The sequence below is a fragment of the Ischnura elegans genome, chromosome 3, assembly GCF_921293095.1.
Source record: "Ischnura elegans chromosome 3, ioIscEleg1.1, whole genome shotgun sequence".
NCBI classification, from domain to species: Eukaryota; Metazoa; Arthropoda; class Insecta; order Odonata; family Coenagrionidae; genus Ischnura; species Ischnura elegans.
Window position 1 is genome coordinate 7,292,944 of NC_060248.1, and position 26,240 is coordinate 7,319,183.

At 39.2% G+C, this 26,240-nt stretch overlaps 1 protein-coding gene across 7 annotated transcripts in view; it reads left to right on the plus strand.

The window, feature by feature from the left end:
* The window catches only part of LOC124155400 (zinc finger protein 37-like), a 159,662-nt gene that overhangs the window by 70,222 nt on the left and 63,200 nt on the right, over positions 1-26,240 (plus strand). For all 7 annotated transcript variants that reach the window (XM_046529183.1, XM_046529184.1, XM_046529182.1 and 4 more), the window contains 4 exons: positions 2,688-2,762; positions 9,178-9,312; positions 20,965-21,096; positions 22,097-22,234. In XM_046529183.1, coding sequence (XP_046385139.1) covers positions 2,688-2,762; positions 9,178-9,312; positions 20,965-21,096; positions 22,097-22,234 — 480 coding nt within the window. The remainder of the gene's footprint in view (positions 1-2,687; positions 2,763-9,177; positions 9,313-20,964; positions 21,097-22,096; positions 22,235-26,240) is intronic.

The following is a 26,240-nucleotide window of genomic DNA, read 5'->3' on the forward strand; positions in this document are numbered from 1 at the left end:
TTCTTGCAGTGGCTAATTCCTCGTGTGATTGAAGAATCTTCACTACCTTTGGCAGCTTCCCAGTAATTTCTGTACTAATAACCTGCAATTTAATTGGGTCAAATCATCAAACCAATGTATTGTATATTTTTAAAGAAGTATTAATCATTACATTTACGACGTAGTAACACAAGTTAAATTTAATTAGGTTTCCAACTCTATTGTTCTCTTTGACCAAGGCAAAAGGTAAATGTAGAGAGATGATTCAGATTTGTGCACAAGGGCGTACCCAGGATAATGACTAGGGGGGCAAGCCATGGTCTAAATGGGGGGGAACCAAGATGTAATATTAGTGTATGAGATTATTTCCATGAAAAAATAGTTTTACTTTAGTTACATGTATTGTGCGTATAATTTTTCACCGGTTTAAATAAAATTTGTTGAATGCTTTCGTTTAAATTCAGAATAGATTTTGTTTAAAGACTTGCGATTTTTTCTTCTGGGGGGGGGGGGGGGGGAAGCTGCCCCTCGCTGGGTACGCCCATGATTGAGCTTAAATAAACAAAACCGCATGCCTTAATTAACTTCGACATTGTCGACTGAGCCAGTTCGTGGAAATCGCCAGAGACTATCTACAACAATGACAGAAACACATGATAATTATCTATGGCGTTTCGAAGAATATAAATGATATACTATGTAAACATTTATCTGAAATTCGTAGAGAGTTGCACGTATGTAACACCTTTAGCTTATAATAAGTTAATATATAAATGCTTTCGTCAACTAATATAATTTGCGCCTGGTGTTTCATGATTATTAGTTATACAGTGACCGCGAGAAGAATAAAAGCAATGATGTACGTAACAAAAAATATCAATGCACTACTACACCACTACAAATATGTTAGGAAAAGTATTTAAATCACTCACCTGAAAACTGTCCGTGGAATAAAACCTTAGGAAAGCAAGCAATTATAATAACCTTGGGTCAGGAACGCCTCTCAAGTCGGCGTTATCCCGGCCGTAGCATCGGAAGTAACACGTCGGTTATATTTACTTTTTGAAACCTGTACCTGACGAAGAATTCCTCGTTCGTGTACCAATCTAGTGGATTGTCTCCATCCGCTAGACGGATTCTGGGTGCATATACGAAGGCATCTTCCTCAATATGACCCAAAAACTCTTCCAGATCGTATTAATCCTTCACATTCGGGAAAGCATCCATCTTCTCACAATGGCGGAAGACACCTCAAACGCTTTGAGCCGACAACAATCTAACCTCAAAGTTTGAGTCGAGGCTGGCTTCAAAATTCGACGTTTTTGAGGTTGAGGTCGGTTTTATGATATCGCATCTCCTCCTCCTGACGACAATGAGGTGGAGGCCGGCTTCGAGGGGACTTTTATGATACGGGCCTGATTGTTGCAAGCTAAAAGGTGGAAAAAATACCCTTTTTTCTGAAAAAAATCCTTGTTGAAAAAGTCGTGGACTTATCAAGCCACCCTCATATCTGACTGCCTCCAATATTGTGTCTCTTATTATAATATGCTATAATACAATATTATGTATCAACAATACTGAATTAAAACTCATGGAGTCCTTCTTAACAAACCGCTCGCAATGTGTTCAAGTGAATAATTCACTGTCTACCCCTCTTAATGTTACACATGGTGTACCACAAGGATCAGTCCTTGGTCCTCTTTTATTTTTAATTTTGATAAATGATCTCCCACACCATCTTCCTTGCATGTCAGTTTTATATGCTGACGACACTACTCTGATACATGATCTAAATGACCCCACCTATCCTTCGGATGTTATCCTTTCAGTAGCCGAAGAATGGTTCTCACCAAACAGGCTTGCCCTTAGCACAAACAAAACCCAACAAATGGTGTTCTCCTTAAGCCCTACTCTGTACCACGCTAGAAATTTAAAGCTACTGCAAACCTTGACTGCAAACTAATATGGGATTGTCATACATCCTCTACAACTGCTAAGTTATCAAAAGCCTTATTCCTTCTTAGAAAACTGAAAACACTCATTCCCACTGAACATCTTCGAGCAGTTTACTTTGCCATTTTTCACTGCCACCTCTCCTATGGCATTGAGGTTTGGGGCCATTCTTCCTCCTCTAAAGAGTTATTCATTCTACAGAAAAGAGCCATTAGGATTATTACCAATTCTAACGTAAGGGAACACTGCAAACCACTATTCAGGCAGCAAGGGATTATGACATTTTGCGGTCTATATATATTTAAATGTTTAATAAATGTAAAAGTGAACATTGACAGCCATAAAACTGGTGCTGATGTCCACCATTACAACACAAGGCTCAAAAATAATCTGTTACAGCCCCACTGTAGGCTGTCAACTACAAAAAATTCTTTTGACCATGTTAAACTTTGCATGTTCAACCACTTACCTCAAGAGGCAAGAAATTGTACTTTAAGAAAGTTTAAAGGTGTTCTTCACTCGTGGATAGTGACGCAAGCTTTCTATTCACTCAATGAATTTCTGGAGAGCAATACTCTAAATTGTATATTCTAGCTTTAGTTTTTCTTTGACAAAGACTATTACATTGTATTTTGTTTAATGTTGAATAAATTATGATTATGATCATCTAATCCTTAGTTTTATCATTGTTCCCGTTGAATGTTGGTTTATCTGGTTTTTCTGATGGACATTCTTCCTCTGCAATTTATTCCCAGGTCACGAGGAGTAAGGTGTTTGCTAAAGAGAAGAAAAAGGTGATGACTGCTGGGTCGTCAGTCGCTCATTCACAGGTCAGATATTATTCTCCCATTTTTGTCTTACTGGCCTTATTATGCTTTGGGTGATTAGTGTGTAAAGAAATTATGCATAAACTAATTTGTAGAAAATGGTTCCATGTCTCATTTGATCAATATTAGGAATATTTACCACTTACAAGGGGAGACAACGTGCCTTGCTCCGCCTTTTTCAATCCTGTATTTTTTATTGCCTTCGAAATGGTGAAAACATCTCTTAACTGGTACGTAGTGGTTCCGTTGAATGGGCCTTAGTTTGGCTGTAATTAATTAATTTTCATGTGATACTTTTCACAAGCCGTATATAATTCCTAAATATCACAACCTCAACAGACTGGTCAGGTGGGGTAGTGGTAGCGTGTGTGACTCCCACCCAGGGGGCCAGGGTTCGGGGCTACGTCATGGAAGTTTATTTTGCTGTGTTCATTGTGATCTTACGGGGTCAAGTTTTTCATTAATTTTCATTGCAGCAAGCATGGACATGAGACAATTTTTTTATCATCATAATGGCGTTTAGCCATTTAAGCAGTGTCATTTCAAACGCAGAGATAACGATGACCAGCATACGATACGACGATACAATGGTTAGTGTGCGCTAAAATGTTATTTATTTCTTTGCTTATTCTTATCACCTTCCACATTAAAAATGAAAATCACTCTTGCGATAGCAGATACCATTAACCCGGCATGGGGCGTCCCAGACACCCCGGCCTTATATAAGCACTACTTTTTCTTGCAGTTGTGACTGCAATGCTCAGTAACCCCCTCTAGCTGATTTTTTAAGCATTCTGAGGATATATGTAAAATATTATTATAAAATCAGTGCAAGTTTAAAGAAAAATTACTTTTGCAAAACTCTGCAGAGTGGGGTGCGCCTGACACCCCGCGCGACCGTTCTCGTTACGGTTTGCTGCCTAGTATTTATAGTCGTCTTGAATGTTTTTCATCCATTTTCATCAGATTTGATAGATACTCTTACTGAAACTTACCATGAAAGTAGTCTTTTTACGTTTACATCAATAAATATTTATGTATTGGTACGTATATTTTTTTGCCTAAATTCAAGTAAACAAATAGAAAGTTAGTAATTTATAATAATGTTACCGTGATTTTTCTCGAAGTTAGCCTCGAAAAATCGATCATGTAATACTTACAGCACGTTTATTGAGTACACTATGGATTCCTGCAGTCTTTCTGAAAAAAGGAAAAAGCTGATATACTTTGAATTTTGACTGAAAATTTGGAGGAGGAATTATTTGTTTCTGATGTCAACCTTTGTAGAAAATGTGATGTTTTAGAAGTGATTTTTGAAGACTTCGTTCAATTACGTTTGTGCAGTACTTATTCACAAAAATCATTATTTACATACAGTGCAACCTCGATATAACGACACCCCACGGTGCACTAATAAACACTCGCTATAGCGAATTGTCGCTTTACCGGAGGTGGAGCAAATAATAGCCAATATACCAGTTGCGAACAGATAAACAGGAACAGGAGTGGTGCGGCGACAGATAAACATCTATCCAATAAACGTAAGCATAAATCCAGACGAAAGGCGATGTTTTTTTGCATCAATAAATTTCCTTACTCAAATAACGACTAACTATTCAAACAATTTATAAGCGCCGCACTGAATAAAAATCATGCAAAGCATTGTTTCGTCAATCATTATATTTATCGAACGACAGTTTACCACATAAATTTGAGACTGAGCACTCCATTAACTTCATTTCTTACAGATCGCTAGCAATTACAGAGGTTAAGGAGTCTTGATGAAAGTCTTCCGGCGGTGAAACCCTCGCTATGGCGAGAGCCAACACCGAAAGGGTCTCGTAAAAACGAATTTTTTAACACGCTCATTATAGGGTCAATTGACGGTGCATCGGCTATATCTCGTAATAGCGGGGGTGTCGCTATAGCCCGTACTCGCTTTAACGAGGTTCCACTGTATTTCTGTGAATTTATCATTGAAGATTCGCCTTATAATACTTACATTTATCGTTTCAATTCATACTAGATGTCAGCTACCTCTAGTGTAGAAGAAAAAGCCTTTGTCTTTTGAATGAATCTTTAAGGGAAGAAGATTGATTCTGATGAAAAAGATGGGTGGCATATAGCTGCGCATGACACTTACACTGAACAACAGTGCAGAGATGATGAACTTTTGTAAAAGGGAAGGGAGCTTATGTACGTTGGGAAGTATGGAGTTGCAACGTGTAATACGCAGGGATCAAGACCAAACAAAAGAACATAAAAGTAGCAGTGTTACTGGGAGGAGTGGACTTATTGGCAAAAAAAAAATTGGATTCAAAACACGGATGGTTTGTTTTTGTATGATGTTCATTGAAATAATGGTAGAGAAAATTGTAAATTACACTAATATTCAGGTAGAGAAAGTCACTGAAAATTATTCTGGTAAAAGAGATAGTGAAACAGACAAGAAAGACTTAGAATTCCTGAATAGTATTGCACTTTTAGCCAGGGCAAATAAAACTGAGTAACAGAATTTTTTATTATTTTGGAACCTCAATGGATTAGGATTGGAAATATGCTATTCCCCCATGAGCCATAACATATTTCTCTTTTCCCCTTTATCTCTTTGTTTGGACAACGTGACTACTAGAGTAGAGAAAATGAAAAGTGACAAATTAGCACCAAGTAGAGATGTATTTGAGATGTTTGCTCGCAATACATGGCAACATTATAGAATTGGGCCAAGAGAAAAAGCTGATGAGCAATTGATTCCTTTCTAAGAAGATGTTCATATAAGCAATATTTACCTTCCAACCCCGCAAAATATAGCATCAAAATTTTTGTATTGGCAAATTCGATTGCATTTGAACTCAGAGATGTACCTACTCAGTTTGGCAACCAGAGGGTCCATCTTTTGTAGATAACAGCAAAAGAGGTGGTAAAGCGAATGTTTTCTTTTGTAATCAGAAACGGGAGGAACATAATTTGAACTACTGGTCCAATAATATTCCACAAGCAGATGAAATTGTAAGCAATAATTTGACGGTTGCAGGAACAGTGCACAAAAAATAAAAGAGATTTAGCGCTGAAAGTCGAATATGGATGAGAAAGAAGAAAATAGCAACTTATTCTGGTTTAGGAAGAAAGATCTCTAGCTTCCTGTGTCGTAAAATGGTCAGAGAATCTAATTCTTTCGCCAACAATTCACACAGCTATTTTAATCAACGTATCCAAGACGAACAGATAATAAAAGAAAACTGGAAATATTGACCTTTTATAACTGCGCTAAAGGAGTTGTAGCCACATTAGACAAAATAGGCAGCACTATACAAACATAACATCAGGAGATGGTCCACGGCCATTTTCTTTCATTTGCCAAATACTGCTGACATGAGTGCATTTGTTATACCTAAGTATTCCAATTCACAATCAATATTGCAAAGAAGTTTTCTTTGTGAGATAACTCGATCCTTAACTTTTCCATACAGTAAAATTAAATCGATAATGAACACGATCTCCAGAGACTTAAAAAAATAGAGGATGATGCGTAACATGAGCCTGAGAAAAGGATGAGGAGAAAACAAGAAAAAAAGTTGGAAGATGTGTTTTTTTCCAATAGATGTAAAAAAAAATACTGTGAACTGTGTTAGAAACTAAGGCATGGTACACATTTGCAGAAAGTTTGCAGTGATTAGAAGCAAATAAATAATTTACATGATTTATTTTCTACATTCTTTCAATGCAATAAAACTTTTCATTAGCGCAAAATTGAACTTTTGTTGAGGATTACGTGTTTGTTAGTTTACCTTTCCAATGCTGTATATCATTTGTTGAAGGAGTACAGTGGAACTTGGTTAGTACGTTCCTCGTTAGTACGTTTTCCTCCTTAGTACGACGATTTCTCTCGGTCCCGGTACAATCCGAACAAAATACAGGTAAAAGTATTTGGTTAGTACGTTCGAAAAAATTGCGCTTTCCTGGTTAGTACGCTCAATTGCTTGCCGTGACGTAACCCGCAATTCGTTCTCTAGTATCTTTTTAAGGGTCGTAAACCTCCGAACTCATGATATAACTTATTATTATTAGCCATTGACATTCTTGAATTCGTTCCACATCTCTTTCTTTGACCGTGATTTATCCAAATGCATTTCTCAATTCCAGTGACGTGATGAATGATAAAATGCGGCCATTTATCAGGAATGTCAGACTAAGGAAAACTGCAGCCAATGAGAAGCCCCAATTTTCCCCACCCCGAGCTCCTAACCTTCTGTTGCCTCTGGAGTGCCCACTGCGCACAAATTTCGCGAGTGGGCAATTTTCGCTAGTGCACGAGTTATCATGATGAAGAAATGAGTCTTATCCAATTCCCACTTTATCTAAAGCAGTACTGCATGTACTCCATAAACTCAACGTCAAGGCTATGGAAGCATTGTGTTGCTTCTCCTTCCAAGGAACAGCAGAAATAAATGAGATAACATTCTACAATTAGTATTATACTGCCTCCTTTTAAATGGTCTAGATTAGGTGTAGCGTATTTGACTACTGCTGCGGGAGCAGACGATGCTCTGGATCCCCAAGCGAAGCTTAGCTTAAAAATACGTTGTCTCGGCACGTAAGCAGACGACATTATACAAATTTCTGAAGTAAATTTCAACTGTATAATATAACATCTTCTTGTAATTATGTGATAATATAATAATCTTGCGTGTTATTAATCGATATATCGATGGATATAACGATCGATATGGTTTTATTCCAGACGCGAATGTGTACGGCTGTTGCCGTAATTTAAGGTTAATACAATTTTGTCCCATTTTTATGATATTTAAAAACAACCAGTGGACTTAATCAGGGTTGTTGTTATATTCTCCAAGTATGCTGTGCGAAAGAAGAAATGACTTAGCTTTACTTTCCTCTTTCTATAAATAAATATAGGATAAATCACGGGAGAAAGACGCCGTTTTCATGTAATTGTCTTCGGGAATCCTATGAAACATTGTGATTTTTATTCACATGGTATTGTTTTTCAATGTAGCTCTCATTTTCGTGATTTTAATGGTGAAAAGAGTTCAGGAAGGCAATCCTACGAGAACTACCGACAGTAATTGTAATTATGACGACTTTTCCACAGATTGCAATTACCCCGACTGCTATTATTTACTTTCCTCGTTAGCACGTTTTCCTGGTTAGTACGTTCATTTTTTGTGGTCCCTTCAGAAACGTACTAAACATTGTACGCACATTCTGGGCTGGAATGGTCTCATGTATTCCTACAATGTACTTTTGCTGTCTATATTGTGAGTTTTCAAAGTTCGAGGTATTGTAGCTAATTTTTTTAGATCAGCAAGAGCAATCCTTCACCCTTGACATATAAATTACGCCGCGCGACCTGCAGTGTACCACCTGTGTACCTTTATATCTGTATCTCTTATAAATGTACAAGATTGAAGTAATTTCTACAAATAAAAATTAAGTTTAACAAAAATCGAGTGTTATCATATATGCACATATCATGGGCAAAGTGTAGCGTACACGCCATTTGCCCGGTCGTGTAAAAATAACACTCACACCCGCTTCACGGTTAAAAGCAACAATTATGCCAAATACATATGTCTTGTGCTCGCCGCTTCCCAAAATCGTCCATAGCCCTTTCAGTATAATAACAAGAGGCCCACCGACAAATGTCATTTCTTCGAAAAGAAGCCACTGTTATAGCCGTTGATATTTCGGTAAGTTTTTGAAGAGTAGCAAGTGCAGCCTTCATTTCTCCGTGTTTGAAATGACACTGTTTAAATACCTAAAAGCCATCATGATGATTAAAAAAGTTGTCCCATGTCCATGCTTGCTGCAATGACAATCAATGAAAAACTTGATGCTGTATGATCACAATGAAGACAGCAAAATATACTTCCATGACGTAGCCCCCAACCCTGGCCCCCTGGGTAGGAGTCACACTTGCTACCACTACCCCACCTGACCAGTCTGTTGAGGTTGTGATATATAGGAATTATATACGGCTTGTGAAAAGTACCGCATGAAAATTAATTACCTTCTCCGATTATAGAACCCCTCTGAATATAGCCCCCCCCCCCCCATAATTTTGAGGCTTCAGTTTTGGGAAAATAAAAAAAAAATGCATTTGAATATAGTCCCCCCCTTTTACTTTTGCCACAGGCGTTTTTGTATAAAAACGGGGGACTATGTTCGGACGTACATATATGGTAATTACAGCCAAACTAAGGCCCATTCAACGGAACCACTAATAGTTCAGAGATGTTTTCACCATTCCAAAGGCCATAAAAAATACGGCATTGAAAAAGGCGGAGCAAGATACGTGGTGACCCCTTGTCAGTGCCACGTGTCATCATGTATGAGGCTCGAGATCCGTTTCATGTGCGAATGTATGAAATGTGTTTTTTTCATTCGCATTTTGTAGGATGGTGATGCCATTGTACCATTGGATGATCTTGAGGACTCGGAGAGCGATTTCCAGCCAGAAGATAAGGTGGATTCTGACATTTCCGACAGCTCTGACAATGAATTCCTTCCTACACCGCCTAAAAGGTCCAAGGTATGTATTTATACTACAGGGTTGTTAATTATCTGGGATACACAGGATTTTTAAAGGAAGGGGAAAATTTCTGTGTATGCATTTATACACAAATTATTCCCAGGTTACACGGGGCATGGCGTTTACTCCTGCTAAAGAGAAGAAAAAATGGCTCCTATGATGTGGCTCTCTAAGATACTATATAAGCTCGTGCAAGAGGCACACCTTTTTTCCCACAAATTGCAGCCGAAAATGGGGATGCGCCTTGTGGTGTACCGCTCAATGACTCAAGACAACGTGGTTTTCAGTTCAGCGAGTCCGACTGGCTCGGCGGCAGGTAGGGTAGCAACTGCAAGAGCTCACAACTGCCGCTGATAAGCCGGGGTAGGCGGCGTGCCGGTCGAGCCAATCGAGCCTCATTTATTTCCAGCACAAATACAACAATTCCTCCCTTTCAAAAATGGTTACATCATAGAACAAAACTTAATAACAAAAAAAATAAATTTGTTTCAATAAACAAAAATTTAACAACTCCTTGGAAACACATATTTGGAAATATAAGGCAATAACAATAGCAGTGTAACAATGCATAAACTATAAAAACTAATATAAACACCAACTAAACTCTCAAATATAACCAAATAAACAAGATCATTGCGATTGAAATCTATCAACCGGCTTCCTAATGCGCTGAGGGTATCTTTTATCAACAGCTGATCCCTCGTTTGGAGATGGAACACTTGCATTTGACTGAGTGTCAGAGTGAGAAGGAACCGGGGATTGCAGCGATGGGGATGCGTGAGGCAAACGTGGCGTACTGGGAATGCTAGAGGTGGGTGAGGAGTGAGGGGAAAAGGTTGTTTTTGTTTGGGAACCTCTCCGCTACTGCGTCATTATTGACATTGAAATCACCCGTTTTAACATCATCAGAATTGGCATACACTGAGCTGGAATTCATCCCAATGAGCTGATCAATATGTCTGTTACAAACAAAACCAGACTTGAACATTACAGAATACATTACACCACTTAATTGTTTTAATACGATCCCTTCAACCCATTTGTCTTTACAGCGATAATCCCTAATTAGAACAGGTTGATTTTCAAACAAAATCCTTGTTTTCTTAACACCAAAATACTCTTTTTGTTTTTCTTGCTTAAGTTCCACTCTCTTGACCACATTAGGCCTCAATAGATCTAGTCTGGATCTTAAAGGTCTACCAAACATTAGTTTAGCAGGGGTTTCATTCGTAGTACTATGAATAGAGTTTCTGTAACTAAACAATATATTACTCAGGGCAATATTTACATCTGCATTTTCTACAAAAGCGCAACTTAACTTATGCTTAGCATACTTAATAGAACTCTCCGCCTGCCCATTAGATCGAGGGTGGTATGGCGGCGAAAATGAGTGCTTCACACCATTTGATACCATAAAATTTCTAAATTCTAATGAAGTGAAAGGTGGGCCATTATCGGAATGTAAGGAAACAGGTAGTCCAAATCTTGAAAATAGCTCTCTGAGCTTTTCTATGGTTACCTTAGCCGAGGTAGAGCTAACTTCAAATACCTCAAGCCACTTAGTATGAGCATCAATCACCACTAAATACATCTTTCCTTTAAAAGGGCCCAAGTAATCCACATGTAACCTCTCCCAAGGAGAAGCGGGATAATGCCACACATGAAGTTCACTCTTGGGAGGGCTAGAACGTTCTCTAAGGCAAGGCGAGCAATTGTTAGCTAGGTCTTCTATTCGTCTATCAATATTAGGGAACCAAACATAATTTCTAGCCACAGATTTCATCTTTACAATACCTAGATGACCCGAATGCAATTCGTTCAGAACATAGTCACGCAATTTACTTGGAAGAACAATTTTGTACCCCCACATAATAATACCATGCTCTACAGTCAGTTCCTCTTTCCTTAAGAAATATGGCTGTAACTCACTATTTTCCTCTGAGATAAAGTTAGGCCACCCATTCATTACATAATTATACACCTTCTTTAAGATAGGATCACTCTGTGTTTCTTTTCTTACATGTTCAAAATTTAGTGGTACGGAACTCTCAGCTATACAATGCAAATAAGTTCCTACCAATTTTGTTTCTTCATTAACAGAGTTAAATTAAGAAAGAAGAACTTTGTACTTTCACATTAATATTTAATCACGACCATGGTTTCAACGTTAGACGTCATCATCAGGTGAACTCTACAGAGGTCCATCGCATCCTTTTATACCAGGCTAGGAGGGGATGCGATGGACCTCTGTAGAGTTCACCTGATGATGACGTCTAACGTTGAAACCATGGTCGTGATTAAATATTAATGTGAAAGTACAAAGTTCTTCTTTCTTAATTTAATTATGAATCGCTTTCACCAAGTTACGCCTCAAACAATTAATTTCATTAACAGAGTGTAAGTCAGGTAATGGCATACGTGAAAGAGCGTCAGCATTACCATGTTTTTCAGATTTAACGTACTGAACATCAAAATTATACCCTGATAAAAACAAAGCATATCTCTGCAGTCTACTCGCGGCAAAAACAGGTAATCCCCTTTTTGGGCCGAAAATGCTTACTAAGGGTCTGTGATCGGTACATAAAGTAAACTTCCGTCCGTACAAATATTGGTTGAACTTCTTGACGCCAAAAACAACTGCTAATGCCTCCTTATCTATCTGTGAGTACCCACACTCGGCAGGAGATAAGGTTCGCGAATGAAATGCAACTGGCCTTTCGACACCCTCCTGAGTGACTATGCTTAAAACAGCACCAAGTCCGGTGGAGCTGGCGTCAACTGCCAATTTCACGGGCAGTGTTGGATCATAGTGTGCCAACACAGGTGCTTGCGTCAAGATTTTCTTCACTTCATTGAATGCATAAAGACAGTCTTTGCCAAATTTGAACGGAACATCTTTACGTAGAAGTTTATACATAGGATTTAAAATGGTTGACATGTTTTTAATAAACTTAGAATAATAATTCACAAGACCAATAAATGCTCGAACTTCATTGACTGATTTTGGTATGGGTGCATTCACAATCGCAGCTACTTTATCTTGGGATGTGTGCAATCCGTCTTTATCAATTTTAAACCCTAAATATTCAACCTAACTTGCAAAAAATTTACATTTTTCCTTTTTGACTGTTAGACCACATTCACTAAGACGTTTACACACAGCCTCCAATCGCTTATAATGAGTTTTAGTATCCGGTGCACTAACCAAAATGTCATCTAAAAACACAACAGTACCTTCTAACCCTGCTAAGGTTTGTTCAATGGCCTTTTGAAATACTCCTGGAGCACTCGAAATACCATAGGGCACTCTGCAATAAGAGAAGAGACCCTTGTGTGTGCTAATAGTACAAAGCTTTTGTGACTCAGAATCTAAGGTCAATTGCATAAATGCATTGCTTAAATCAATTTTGCTAAAATGCCGACCTTTATGCATGCTTACAAATAAATCCTCAATGCGAGGTATGGGGTATTTATCAACCTCCAAATACTGGTTTAGTGTGACCTTAAAATCCCCACAGATTCTGATGTCACCATTAGCTTTTAACACGGGCACAATTGGCGTACCCCAATTGCAGCTACGTACAGGCATTAGCACTTTTTCGTCCACTAGACGTTGCAATTCACTCTCAACCTTTGACTTTAAGGAAAAGGGAATGGGTCTTGGCTTGAAATATTTCGGCTTAGCACTCTCTTTCAGAATTAATTCTACTGGTTCGCCTTTGTACTGGCCTAATTTATTGGTAAAAACTTCAGGGAACCTTTTTACTAAATGGTTAACCATTAAATCAAAGTTATCAAATATTTTACTTGAATCGCTAATTCCGTACAGATCGGATTTATTTTTGAAGGAAATGTCAATGCCCAATATTTTAAGCCAATCACGTCCTATTAACGGATGTGATCCCCCTTGGATTACATACATATCAAGAAGTTTATTTACATTCTGATAGCTGACCTTGACTTTGATTTTACCAATTGGAACAATCGGTTGATTGGTATAGGAACATAGCTTTAACTCGCTAGGGTAAAGCGTACAAGAACTTAGATTATTCTTGTAAAATGTATCACTAATAACAGTCACACTTGCTCCTGTGTCTACTTCGAACGTAGTCATTTCACCCTGAACGACAATATCTACCCTTATTGGGTCAACTTTGACTTTCTCGGTATGTTCCTCATACATGACAAACATATGCTGAATATCTTCAATGTGCAAATCGTCAGCTTGATTTCCCACACAAAAAGCACTTGGCGTATCGGAACATTTTTCCGAACCCACGAAATTGTGTTTTGGCTTTAACATAGACTTATTAAAAGACTTACATTTTGGTGGTCTGGAATGGCCGTAACTATTATTACGCACAGTTGTCGCACTTGTCAACGCACTCGTCGATCGACAAACCTTGGCAATGTGGTTTTTCTTCCCACACTTATGGCAAGTAACACCATACAATTTGCACTGATTCTTTACATGCCCAATTTGCCCACAACAGAAACACTTCACACCACCATCCCTGGACACTGAGTTTGACCTGGTCGATGTAGGGTTGTTGATCCTTTGCGTTGCTCTCCATGATGCGATGTGCTGTACTCGGCCGCCGTTGTCGACTCCTTGGACAGCCAAGGCTGCTGCGTTTTTCTCTGCTGCCTCCACTGAGCTGGCAATCTTGACTGCCTGCTTGAAACTCAAGCTGGCCTCTGCAAGTAGTCGCTGTTTCGTCGACTCATTCCTGATGCCACTTACTAGGCGATCCCTTAAATAGTCATTTAAGGAAGACCCGAACTGGCAGTATATTGACAGCTTTTTGAGGTTTGCGATGTAATCAGCTACCGTCTCCCCCTCATTTTGATTTCTCTTGCTGAATTTGTAGCGCTCAGCTATAAATGATGGTGCCGGGTAAAGATGGTCCTCTACCAGCTTTACTAACTCGCCATACGTCTTTGACGATGGTTTGTTCGGCGTGCACAAATCACGAATCAAATTAAATGTTTTAACTCCCACAACGGTTAAGAGAGTACTTACTTTCTTACTCGCATTTATCTCGTTACATTCCACGAACAATTCAAATCGTTCGACATACGACGACCACGTGTCTATCGTACTATCAAACTCGCCAACCGAGCCTATTACTCCAGCCATTTCAGAATTACTGGATCACACAGAATTACTTCCTTTATCCTAGCCGTTATCGATCTGTTACATAACGCTAGTTTCCACATAGTTTATCCTCGTCGCCATTTGTGGTGTACCGCTCAATGACTCAAGACAACGTGGTTTTCAGTTCAGCGAGTCCGACTGGCTCGGCGGCAGGTAGGGTAGCAACTGCAAGAGCTCACAACTGCCGCTGATAAGCCGGGGTAGGCGGCGTGCCGGTCGAGTCAATCGAGCCTCATTTATTTCCAGCACAAATACAACACGCCTCTTACACAAACTTCTTATCTTACCCCATCCCCTTCGCTGGTTGCAAGTCCAAGGGGAACTGCATGGCCTTGGTTTTCAGCGTGAGTCAGTCATCTGAACCCCTAGGTCAAAAACAAGCGGCAGGCAGGGGAGTTTATCCCTTAGTGATGTATTTTTAAAATGCTTCTGTTTGCTTTTCTTACTTGTAAGCATCGCACCTTTACGTCGGTACCTCAGAAGTGAATATGGAAAAGGTCACGCGTGGTTTTTCGCTCCGGAGGGCACGCTAAATTTACTGCCACGAGTAAGCATCCCGCGGCATTTATTCTGCAAATAGTAATCGCATATCAAGTGTAGATAAACGCGTAGTTTTTGAAGGACAATACCTGGTTAATAGTCAACATCTGTCATCTGTAACAACATTATTAAAAACACTAGAACTTATGTCGCTGCAGTGTATGAAATCTGATGGTACATTGGCTGTGTTGTTCAAACAGTTGAGGATTCTTACCATCAGGCTTGGAGGTCAGAGGTATGTACTCATTGTTCAAATATTCACCAATTTTTTGCCTACTTGCAAATATCTTGTAAATCCATACACATATTTGCTAAAATGAGGCCATTTTATACTCTTTGGAAATTAAAAATGGATTGGCTGCAAAATTTAAAGAATGATAGGGGTTTACATGAACCTCAATTCTCAAAACCAACTCACCTTTTGGGCATAGATACAGTAGACTCTCGTTATTGTGAAGTTCACGGGACCGAAAAACCAGAGGTTCGTAGTAATGAAGTTCATATGAACTTTTCGTTTAGGAATCGTCGAAAAAAACCATATTTGATAAACACGATTAAATTACGTGGAAATATATACAGACTTTCCCAAGGGTCGTGTGTCATTTTTGACCTGTAATTTTAGTAACTTTGCATCGAGCAATATTCATGAAAATTGGCATACTTAAGGGGAAAGGTCCTAAGTTTTGTTGGGTGTGAGCAAAATTTTACAATTTTGACCTTTTGACCTCACAATGTGGGTCCAAACCAAAAATTTGAATTTGCCTTATGGGGTTTCAATGTTAAAAAATTCGAGATAGAAAAAAGTCTGAATTTCATTGACCAAGATGTCAATTCTTAGTTTCGGACACAAGAAACCCGAAAATAACACTTTTATTTACGAAAATTCAACCGTTGACCCTGTAAGGTCACTGTCAAGGTCATGAGGGTGGCAAAAAGAATAGCATACCAACAAAGGTGTCGATCCATGGGTTTTATAGGGTGCCCAAGCCATTGGTATAGTCCAAATACCCGTATTTTTCACTAATTGACCTCCGAGGGTCACAATGGGGGTCAAAGGTCATAGAGTTAAACGTCGGGCCATCATGACAACCAACGTGTCAAACCATAGGTTTTGAAGGGTGCCAAAGTCGGTTAGGCAGTTCATAGATCCGTATTGTTGACTTTTTTACCTCTATCAATTTTCTTTTTTCTTTTGGGGTAAACTGTAGGACTAGATAACGTTTAAACATTTTCGTTATTTTACAACAAAATATTCATTTTAAAAATACACAAAGGCCACATTATTAATCTACATTAATGTTTGAAACTTTTTGTCGAAGATGAATGTTGTAGACGAAGTAGTTTTCCCTAGGTTGAGTTACAAAGTTCATGAAGTTGACAAAATGGCTGATTTTATGATGCGCGGAGTCATTTATTGCATTCGCGTGTCTACGTTTTTAAATTTTCATAAAATTAAAAATAAATCAAAATTGAGAATAAAATTTCCTTTAAAATGACATATTATTCATTATTATTGCATGCACTGAAGTCCAGATATAAATTTTCAAAGTACAGCAGAACATTGTTGTGACGCCGACAGTAGATGCTTTCCAAGACCTTGTACCTAAGTTGATAAACCTACCGAGAGTTGTCCGATGACAGGCAGAGTAGTCTAGGTTGGGGCAGCGTTGCCAGGTAAGAAAGTGAAATGCCTATAAAGGGCTCCGTGAAGAAAGGAGACGGAAAGGACGGCGAGCGTGAAGGACCCAGTGGAAGAATCACTTGTTTTGGGGATTCGAAGAAAGGGCATGTTTCAGTGGATCAGGCTTATTTCGCTGCTCTGTGTGCATTTCACTACGTTGTATGACTAGGCGATGGTGTGAGGTGCGTTTGGGGGACAGCGATTGGCTGCAAACCGTGCTGGCGAAGGGTTATCCGCACCTCCTATTGTGCCGTCATCGGACGACTCTTGCTGGCCGGACTGTATGCAAGGAATCGAGGATTATGGTTATCCTGCAGAATGCAACACTTCATATCAATTGTGCGCTAACTCACGATTGTGACGAACTGATCTGGCTGGGCGTGCAACGCAGCTGAAGGCGAAAAAAATCGCTCTCCACGGCAAGGAAGAATGGGCGAAACGCTGAACAGTCCCTAACTTCACACCGGATTCAATGATACTTTGTTCATATTATGCCCAGAGTACGATCTCCTCTATGCCACACGGCGTAGCAACGGCCAAATCAAAAGGCGCCTAATATCGAAACTTGAAATTTTTGAATGCTTGCATCTTTGAAAGTTCGTAAATCGAATATGCGTGGGAAGAGAACTGACTGTACATCAAATTTACGAGCTGTAATGAGTCTGTCACCATGATTCCCCAGGAATGAAGCTTATTATATGACGTTGCTCGTATGGTGAAGAAAGAACATAAATGAAGCTCTTGGTCACAGTACACGAGGAGAACTTAAACGTGGCGTGATTATTAAAATTTAGCGTAGTGAATATACATCTAGATGCCATAGCTGATGCATGGAACTTCTTAATTAAGTTCATTTTGTAACCGCTGGGACCGGGATTGAGATTCGTAATTTCATAAAAATGAAAATTTCGTGATAACGTTTCTTTTCCTATAGCTTGGATAGGCCTTTTCGTCGGGACCAATGATTTGCTTCGTAAAAACGAAGACTTCGTAATAGCGTTGTTCGTATTAACGAGAGTCTACTGTATAAACATTCATCATTCCCCATACATAAACAAACTCCACCCACAAGACCTCGCCAGTCTCTTCCTCAATGTTAAGTCCAGCTCCCTTGTTACACAACACTCTTTTCTTCTTCTTAAAAACTTCTTTCGCCATTCCTGTCCTCATTTTTATTTCTCCTACACTTTTCCAGTCCTCGGTTATCAAAGTTCCCTAGTAGCTGTTGGTTCTCACATTCTGTATTTCACCTTCTTTTGTCTTCACCCTCTTACCATCTTCATTGCTCACTTTCATCACTTTAGTCTTCATAACGTTTATTTTCGTTCCATATGTTTCCATTCCTTCCTCCAACCCTCTAATCAATATCTGCAGTGACTCTGTGTCCTCAGCTAAAACTAATCTAATCTCCTCTGTTCTACTTTCAGCTTTACTTAGTTTCTTTTGTAGAAAATTTGGCCGCAAATCTAGGTACTCCAATTTACCTGCATGAACTACAAGTATCCCTTGCTTTGGACTACCAACATGTTCCTAAATAGAATTATGCAAAACAAAATTCTTTTGAAGCGAGGGGTGTGTCTCTGGTGATGTGCTTTACATTGGCTGACTCCCTGGGGATACATTTGTTCACATTGCCTAATGCAGCTTGAATTCATTAATCACATTTTCACCACTTTTCAAGGGGTAGATAAAAATTATTGTTAATGCCTAGCGTGAACGAAGTATATAAATTATTTCTACTTTTTGTGTGATACAATTTTCATCGATGTTACTTCTTCGTAGGCTTCAGAGGCTGTAAAATGTTGTATGCACTTTAGTTAGATCTGCAAAAGAAAGCCTATTTTTCAGTTTGAAGTTGTAAATTAATAACTGTCCTTGTGCTTCACTGTGGTTGATGTGGCTGTGTAATCAATCGATTGAAAAAATTGTTATCATTTGAAGACTCAATGAATTCATGAATATTTTTCTACTTTGCTTCTTCCTTGTTTATTTAAAGGCAATGAGAGAATATTCGCTAGTTTTGTGGCTGAGGTAAAGCAAAATGATTACTTAAACCAAATGAGAACAATAGGTAATACCTAGTTGTTGTATAGGAAAAAACGATGTAAAAACTACCGTATAAGCATGTGTAAGAGGTGCACCCCTATTTTGAGCATTGAAGTTATAAAGAAAAAACAAATTTGCGGCATTTTTTTATCCTATCGCGCGGTGTTGCAGATGTATGCCTGGAATTTCGACAGTTATCGAAATTTCCTCTTTCAACGCTAATTGAAAGAGAAAATTTTGATAACTGCGGCGGTGATAGCGGCATAAGAGGAAGTAAAAAGAGTTCCGACCCTCTCTTCGCATACGCCAATACTCTATGAAGCTAGTCCTACTCACGAACAATTTTGTTTAGAAGCTCTTGCACGAGTACTGAAATAGAATTGCAGCCGTGGAAAATTTTAAGTCAAAACACGACAGGCACATAGTATGAACCTTCCCAAGAGATTGGACAACAATCGGGGCAGTCTCAGCGCCGTAGGATAATAACCACGTCGTAGATTTAATGGAGCTACACTCGGCCCTCCATCAGCTAATGCCTCTTCCATTTTTATAATCCTTTCCGAGACCCCACAGGAAAATAGGAAAATATCAAGTTACAGGGGAACAATGGATTCGTGTTTCATCCCTACCCCATCTCACCAACTGGCCATTTTCGGTCTACCAGGTTCAATTCTCCGAGTTTCTGGAGGTCAAATGCTAGGTGAGATTCTTCTGAGCTCGAAAATACATCTTGATATCTTTCAGCAATTGTATGACACGCACGAGGTTCTAAAAAGAATTAGACCTAACGCGACGTATATCTGACAGCATTTATGTTTTTTGAGCTCTAATTGATTGACACGAAGATTTATAGCTAAAACAAGGCTTCTGATATTCAACTTAGTCCAAACAGCACAATTTCGGAAGAAACAAGTGTAGCATAAGCGCATTCAAACAAGACAAGACGGACTGGAAACTTCAGGCAACGCAAACTGTGTATATCACATTGCTGCGCCTTCGCCCCTTTGCTTTGAAGGCAACGACGTCACATGCAAGATCGGGCATGTTCTTCCCTTTCTCCTTCGCCCTCAGCCTCGTTGCGGAGGAAAGGCGGAGGGTGCGAGCTCCTTCCCGTCTACATCTCCTTCACCGCTCTTCACTTACAAGCATTTCTGATTTCTTCTATCCGCCATTCAGTCAAACAATGTACACACTCTTTTGAATTTTTTAAACAGCAGGTTTTGACACCAATATAATTTTCAAACGCAATAACCCTTATAATAGCGTCTGAAGATGATTTTTGAAAAAGCAGGCCCTTAGCGTAATGGAAATAACTCGGCAAGACAGATTTTGAATATTGACCAGGTATTGTGCTTCAAAACTGCGCTTTTCTCTACGCTTGATAAGCGAGTACTATTTGCAGTATAAATGCCACAGTATCCCCACTCGTAGCAGTAAATTTAGTGCGCCCACCAGAGTGAAATACCCCGTGCGATCTTTTCCATGCTCACCTCTGGGGTACCGACGTGACGGCGTGATGCTTACAATAAATGCAAACAGGATAATTTTAAAAATACGTCACTAAGGGAGAAACTCCCCTGCCTGCCGCTTGATTTTGACCCAGGGTTTCAGATGACTGACTCACCGAGAAAACCAAGGCCACTCAATTCCCCTTGGACTTGCAACCGGCAAAGGGAGGAGGGGAAGAGAAGAAGTTTGTGTAAGAGGCGCACCCCCATTTTCGGCTGCAATTTGTGGGAAAAAAGGTGTGCCTCTTACACGTGCTTATACGATAATTTGAATGTACAGTGTCTAAGTATTTGATGGAAAAATTTGCATCAAGTGTGAAATTGGCTTGGGTGATAAGGTGAGAGTGATTAGAATGGGAGCGTGACACATTCTCAGCTGTAATGAAGATTTTGTAGGGTTTATAGCTTGAATTTTTAAAATGGGTATCTGGTAGAAACCCTGGTGTTTCACTGGCCCCTTCTTTTGTGAGTGAGGTTGGCTGTCATTGGACGAGCTGAGAAAATTTGTTATGCATTGGTTAAAAGGAGAGGAGAGAAAAGTCTAGGGAGATGAAGATTTTTGTTTGGAAGAAGTCAAGGAATGTAGCAACCCTGAAGTTTGAAATTTCCCCGACCCCATCTTAGTGTGAAACTCACTCTTCATGCTTATTGTCAATAACTGGGCACTTAACCCTTACCAGCTTTGACGTGAATATTTTTGTCTATGTTTTGTGCTTCAGCGTTTCCCGGCTGTTTATAAAGGGAAGAAGGATAGCAGTGAGGAGAGACCATCTAAAAGTACACTCGTGGCTGAGATCTCTGGTGGCAAGCCTAGTGATGGAACTGAAGCGTCTAAGAGATCATTACTTATGGTGAGTGATGTTGGCATCTTCAAACACTTTTCTAAATGCTTTGATTTCTTTTAGTATTACCTGAATCAAGGGATTGGTCAGTTCCTCTTTTCTTTGCGGTTCTCGTCTTCAGTTGTTGGTTCTGATTCTTAATTTAGCACTCATTTAACACAATTTACAAGATTAAAGGAGTTATTTTCTGATTAGTATCCTCATGTGGGATGAAATTATGTGAGGATGGTCTGTCTCCTTGCCTTGTTCACTGTGAGTGCTGGAAGGAAGCACAAAGAGTAATGAGACTGAGAAGCAAGCTCTTATTGCTGCTGAAGTGATATGCAACAGGTTTTTGTGTATATTGAGATTTTAGTCTGTATTGAACCTGTCAAAAGAGACGTTTAGAATACGAATATGTACTTCAGTGAATAGCAAATTGCAATATGAGAAGCGATAGCATCAGAAATCTCATCATCGACATCAAAGTGAGTTTTAATAAGATGATGTCTCCATGTTCCTGGGTTTCACCGCATGGATTTTCTTTGTGACGACACCATCGACCTGAAGACGCCGGTTGGAATACCGGCAAAACTGTCGTCACAAAGAAAATCCACGCGGTGAAACCCAGGAACATGGAGACATCATCTAGACAACGCCGTGGAAAACTACGCATCAACTTGAGTTTTAATAAATTTGCATTGAGAAAAAAGCTCAGTATTACCAGGTTGTGTTGAACAGGAATATCTGCCAGTGTAAAAACATTGCATTTGTTATGTGACGCAGGAGATTCTTATTTCTCTTAACCCATTTCCAATTTGAAACCAATGTATCCTAAATTTTGTTCATCAGTTAATATTTCGGTAGTTTTTCATGTACAAAAACGTGAATTTTTTTGGCAGTGGATAAAGTAGGTCCAATTATGGTGTACTTTGCCTTTATCAGCTTTGACGTTCATTATTTTTGATGATCTAAGCATCCACCATTAATTAATTATAAATTAAATGGCAATGCATAATTGTGTCATCAGGACCTGCTTCTTGGGACAGTGGAGAAAGGGAGTGATGGTAGCAAAGGGGAGACTCCATCCAAAAGTACACCTGTGACTGAGAGCTCTAGCTGCCAGCCTCGTGAAGGAACTGAGGTACCTGGGAGAACGTCTACAAGGGTGAGTAGTGTTGAAATTATTGAAGTTTTCTTAAATTTTATGGCAATTTTTGACAAATACTTCAAATCACACTCAAAACAGATTTCAATTCGTTATGTATCATCTTGAGGTGATTCATTGAAGTTATGTAGATAGTCTAGAAGTAAGTAGAAGTCTAGAATAAGAGAAATGGTAAATGGCATTTATTATGCTCACATGATTACATCTCATGCACGACTGTCTCGTCGAACCCCTTGTGAATTCATGCAAAGCCATCATTGGCTCCCGATGTTGCCAGTGCAATGCGCATCTTGTTGCAGAGTGCACTGCTGATTGTGTTTGTGATAGGGAGGTACAGAAACGCAGGGGAGGAGGTGGGTGGCAAAGGAATGGCAACTGAGGCAAAGGCACTTCTCGGCGTGGACGGGAAGGGTGGAGCATACGCTGTGGAGGTCAGTGCAAAGTCATCAGCTGGTCAGCAATACTACAACAATAGGATTAGGTCAATCTGTTTCAACATTCGTTATCATAAATAAATTTTCCTGACAACTTTTTAAGTTAATAATGTGCCTGGAGTTTGTGCTGTGTCTTATTGTTTTGCACATTCCGACGTAATGAAAATTGAAAGGCCACAATGATGTAGCCTCATGGAATCCCAGCTTCCATGATATCGTAGGTGCAAATAGAATAGCAAATAGTATGCTCGATCATGTATATTTATAGATATTTATGTATTGAAAGGGAATATCAGAGCAAGCTGCTGGTTTGTCACACTGCGACATAGCTCGGAGGATTTAATATTTTTTGTTGAATTGTTGTAACCTGGGAATGCTATGGTTACGTTTTGACCAAAGTGGGACGTGCAAGGAAAGCCCAAGCGACACTTTACGCAGCTCCAACTATTGCTTGGCTCATCATGGCCCTTTCCCGCTAACATTTTCACTTGATAATCTTATCAAATTACCTTTCAGTATTGGGTTACTTTTGCAGAGGTGCAGGTGTTTATGATGGAGCTCAGTTTTCCCTTCATAAATTGTATCAGATGTAAGTAATCAAGCACTCTCAACACCAACCTTGTCTGATCTTTCCTAGTGGGGATTTCGCATTATCTTGGACTCTGAGGGTAGTTGGTCTCCTTCCTTTCGCGGTTTATAACCCTACCAGCAGCATTGGTTTGCTGTCAACTCATGCTTTGTTTACACATATGAATTAGCTATATGGATGATTGTTGCTTGCACGTAAATTGCAGAATTCCAATTGAATTCCTCGTTTTATTCTGAGAATTTTAAAAGTTCGAATGAAGCTCTGCGTTCAGCATTAACGAATTCAATGCATTAACAATTTCCATTTTATACTGAAATCGAGATAGTTGATTTTATACTAAAATCGAGATAAAAGTTAATAGTTATGGTAGAATCTCGTTTAAAAATTGTAAACGCTGCTCAAGAGAAAAAGAATTCAATTCTTAGTTCATATTGTTTTCAGAAAGAAGCATATATTTATTTCGCAAACTAACTGAATGAAAAATTGTATGACTGTGGTCCCTTGCCACAAAGAGGGGTAATATGAGATGAGGGTCTAGGTCAATGCTCCCGGATTTTGGCAGTTACGGCCTGTGTTGGGTCCCTAAACTAAGACTTTGCAAACCCACGAATGTCATAAAAGGAGGAGAGCAAGGAAATGTGTATTTTCGGAACTAGGCCTGCGTAGGAAAATCTCAGACGAAAATTTTTGCCTTCCGTCTCCTGGGTCAAGAAACACCCTGCCACATATTTTCGTCATTAGCAGCGAAAGGGTTAACTCTTTATAGAATGTGAGCACTTGGATAGTTTGAACCCTTCAGTAATTTAATTAAGTCAACCATCAGATTTTCATAGCATTTTGGCTACTTTGTAGATACTTAGTGAATGCGGTTTAGACATCCTCCTGACAAGCAAGTCGCCTTATTTCCTCAAATGTGTTTCTTTGTGGAAATCATGAGTTTTCTCCAATTCATGCGCGATTTTCACCAACTCAGATGCGATTTTCATCATTTCTTCCTTCTGCTCGTTCCGATTAAGAACAGAGGGACATGGAAGGCATTTGAGAAACGGGGAGTTAGAAAAATCACACTTCGCGAAACATCTATGGGAGAGTGACCACAGGAGCGATTTTGTTCCGGAAGTTCTCCACCTTGAGAAAAAGGGGAAGAAGGATGGACTGCTTGGAGGAGTTGGGGATTAGGAAGCATATCAAGAATGGAATTTTAGCGAATGAAAATATTTTTATCAACTATTCCCCCATCTTGGAAATTCACCTGAAGCTGAGTAACGCTCCAACCCCAACGCAACCCTCCCCTACCAACGCGTAATAGCAACCAAATAAACAACAATAAAATAACTGTTATTGTAATGATTTCTGTACCTGATGATGTCACCTCTATGACAAAACCGGTCGTATTGAATAAATCGTGTGAAAAGGTATCATAACTTTTTATTGTTCATTTGATAACTGTTGAAAGTCCAGGCTTAAGTCTGCAACACTGCGCGATAGGATAAAAAAATGCCGAAAAGTTTTATTTTCTTTAGCTCTAATGCTCAAAATAGGGGTGCGCCTTTTACAATTTCATTTCCCCACGTCGAACTCTATTCACAGCTCTAATCCACGAATTCGATGTAATTCATCAACTTGCCTAAAATGGCGCTGCATGCACTAAACGACTACAGTTCTCTACATTTTTCTGAGTCAACTACCAGCGATGTGCGTGCGACAGTGTATGACGCGAAATTCAAAGTATTCGAGGTATTCGAGACAGTACCTTTGGCATAACTATTTGAGATCTCGAATATCGAATACTTCCTATTATTCGAGGTATTCGAGTATTCGTGGATACTATTCGCACATCTCTAGTTTTTCTTTCTCCATCGCATTGAAAACTATGCAAAGTATCATGTATGTATTTACTTGTTTTTCGATTTCCTCGTAAACAGCACAAGCAGGCAACAGAGGAACGAACAAAGCATGACATAAACATCCATGCTCCGTAAAGGGACCACCTACCGAGGTGGGATTCGAACCCGCGACCCACGGATTGGCAGGCGAGGACTTTGCCCCACCGCCACCGAGGCCGACGAAAGAAATATAGAAAAAAGATTTTTTATGTTAGCACTAAAAATTAGTTGCACCATTAAAGTAAAATAAGTATTAGCATGGAAAGGACAAAGCATAAAACTAATTTCTATTGAAAGTCTGTTTCTAGGAATTCTAGGAATAGCATAGGATGAGCGGAAAATGGCAGTAACCACGCAAACGGTGGCACTTCACTGATACCAAACGGGTAAAAAGACATAGGCAACTTATTCGTTCAAAAAATTTCATTTATTGCCTCAGAAAAAGGTTCCTCGGTATAGAATAATTGGTCAGGAAATATGTACAGGGCAAAACACAAGTGGTGATGATGTGACAAAAAAGTGGTGATGATGTGAAAAATGAAAGTGGACAGGATGATAGCGAATATGAGATGATGGATGGAGAGTCTTAAAAGTACTGTTGAATAGTTTAAAAAACCACAAAATCTTGGTAAAACCGCAAATTGTTTCACTGAGCGCAAGCACTTGAGGGAAAAGAGAATGACTGAATAGTTGATGCTTCCAGTTTCAGTTGCATGAGTTATATCATTTCGTGATTGTTTTCTCGGTGTTCAATTTGCGTGGGATGAGGCTATGACGGAAATAATTCAAAATTTACTCAGAATTTAAAATTGTTGGACTGCATCATTCTAGTTGTAATTGATGATTAACTCGTTCATATCTTGACAGGAATGTATATATAGTCCTAATAAAAAATACACTTGCGTAATATATGTGTAGCATGATGATTCGTAAAATGATTTTAACCGGATTTCGTTGGGAAAATTTTGCTGGCATTAAGGTAGACGACTTAATTGAATTATCTATCTTGAAACTTTCATCATTTTCATATTACTGCTGACCACAGTACATATATGTATGCATTACCAAATTTTGCTTCATATTTTTTGTATATAAGG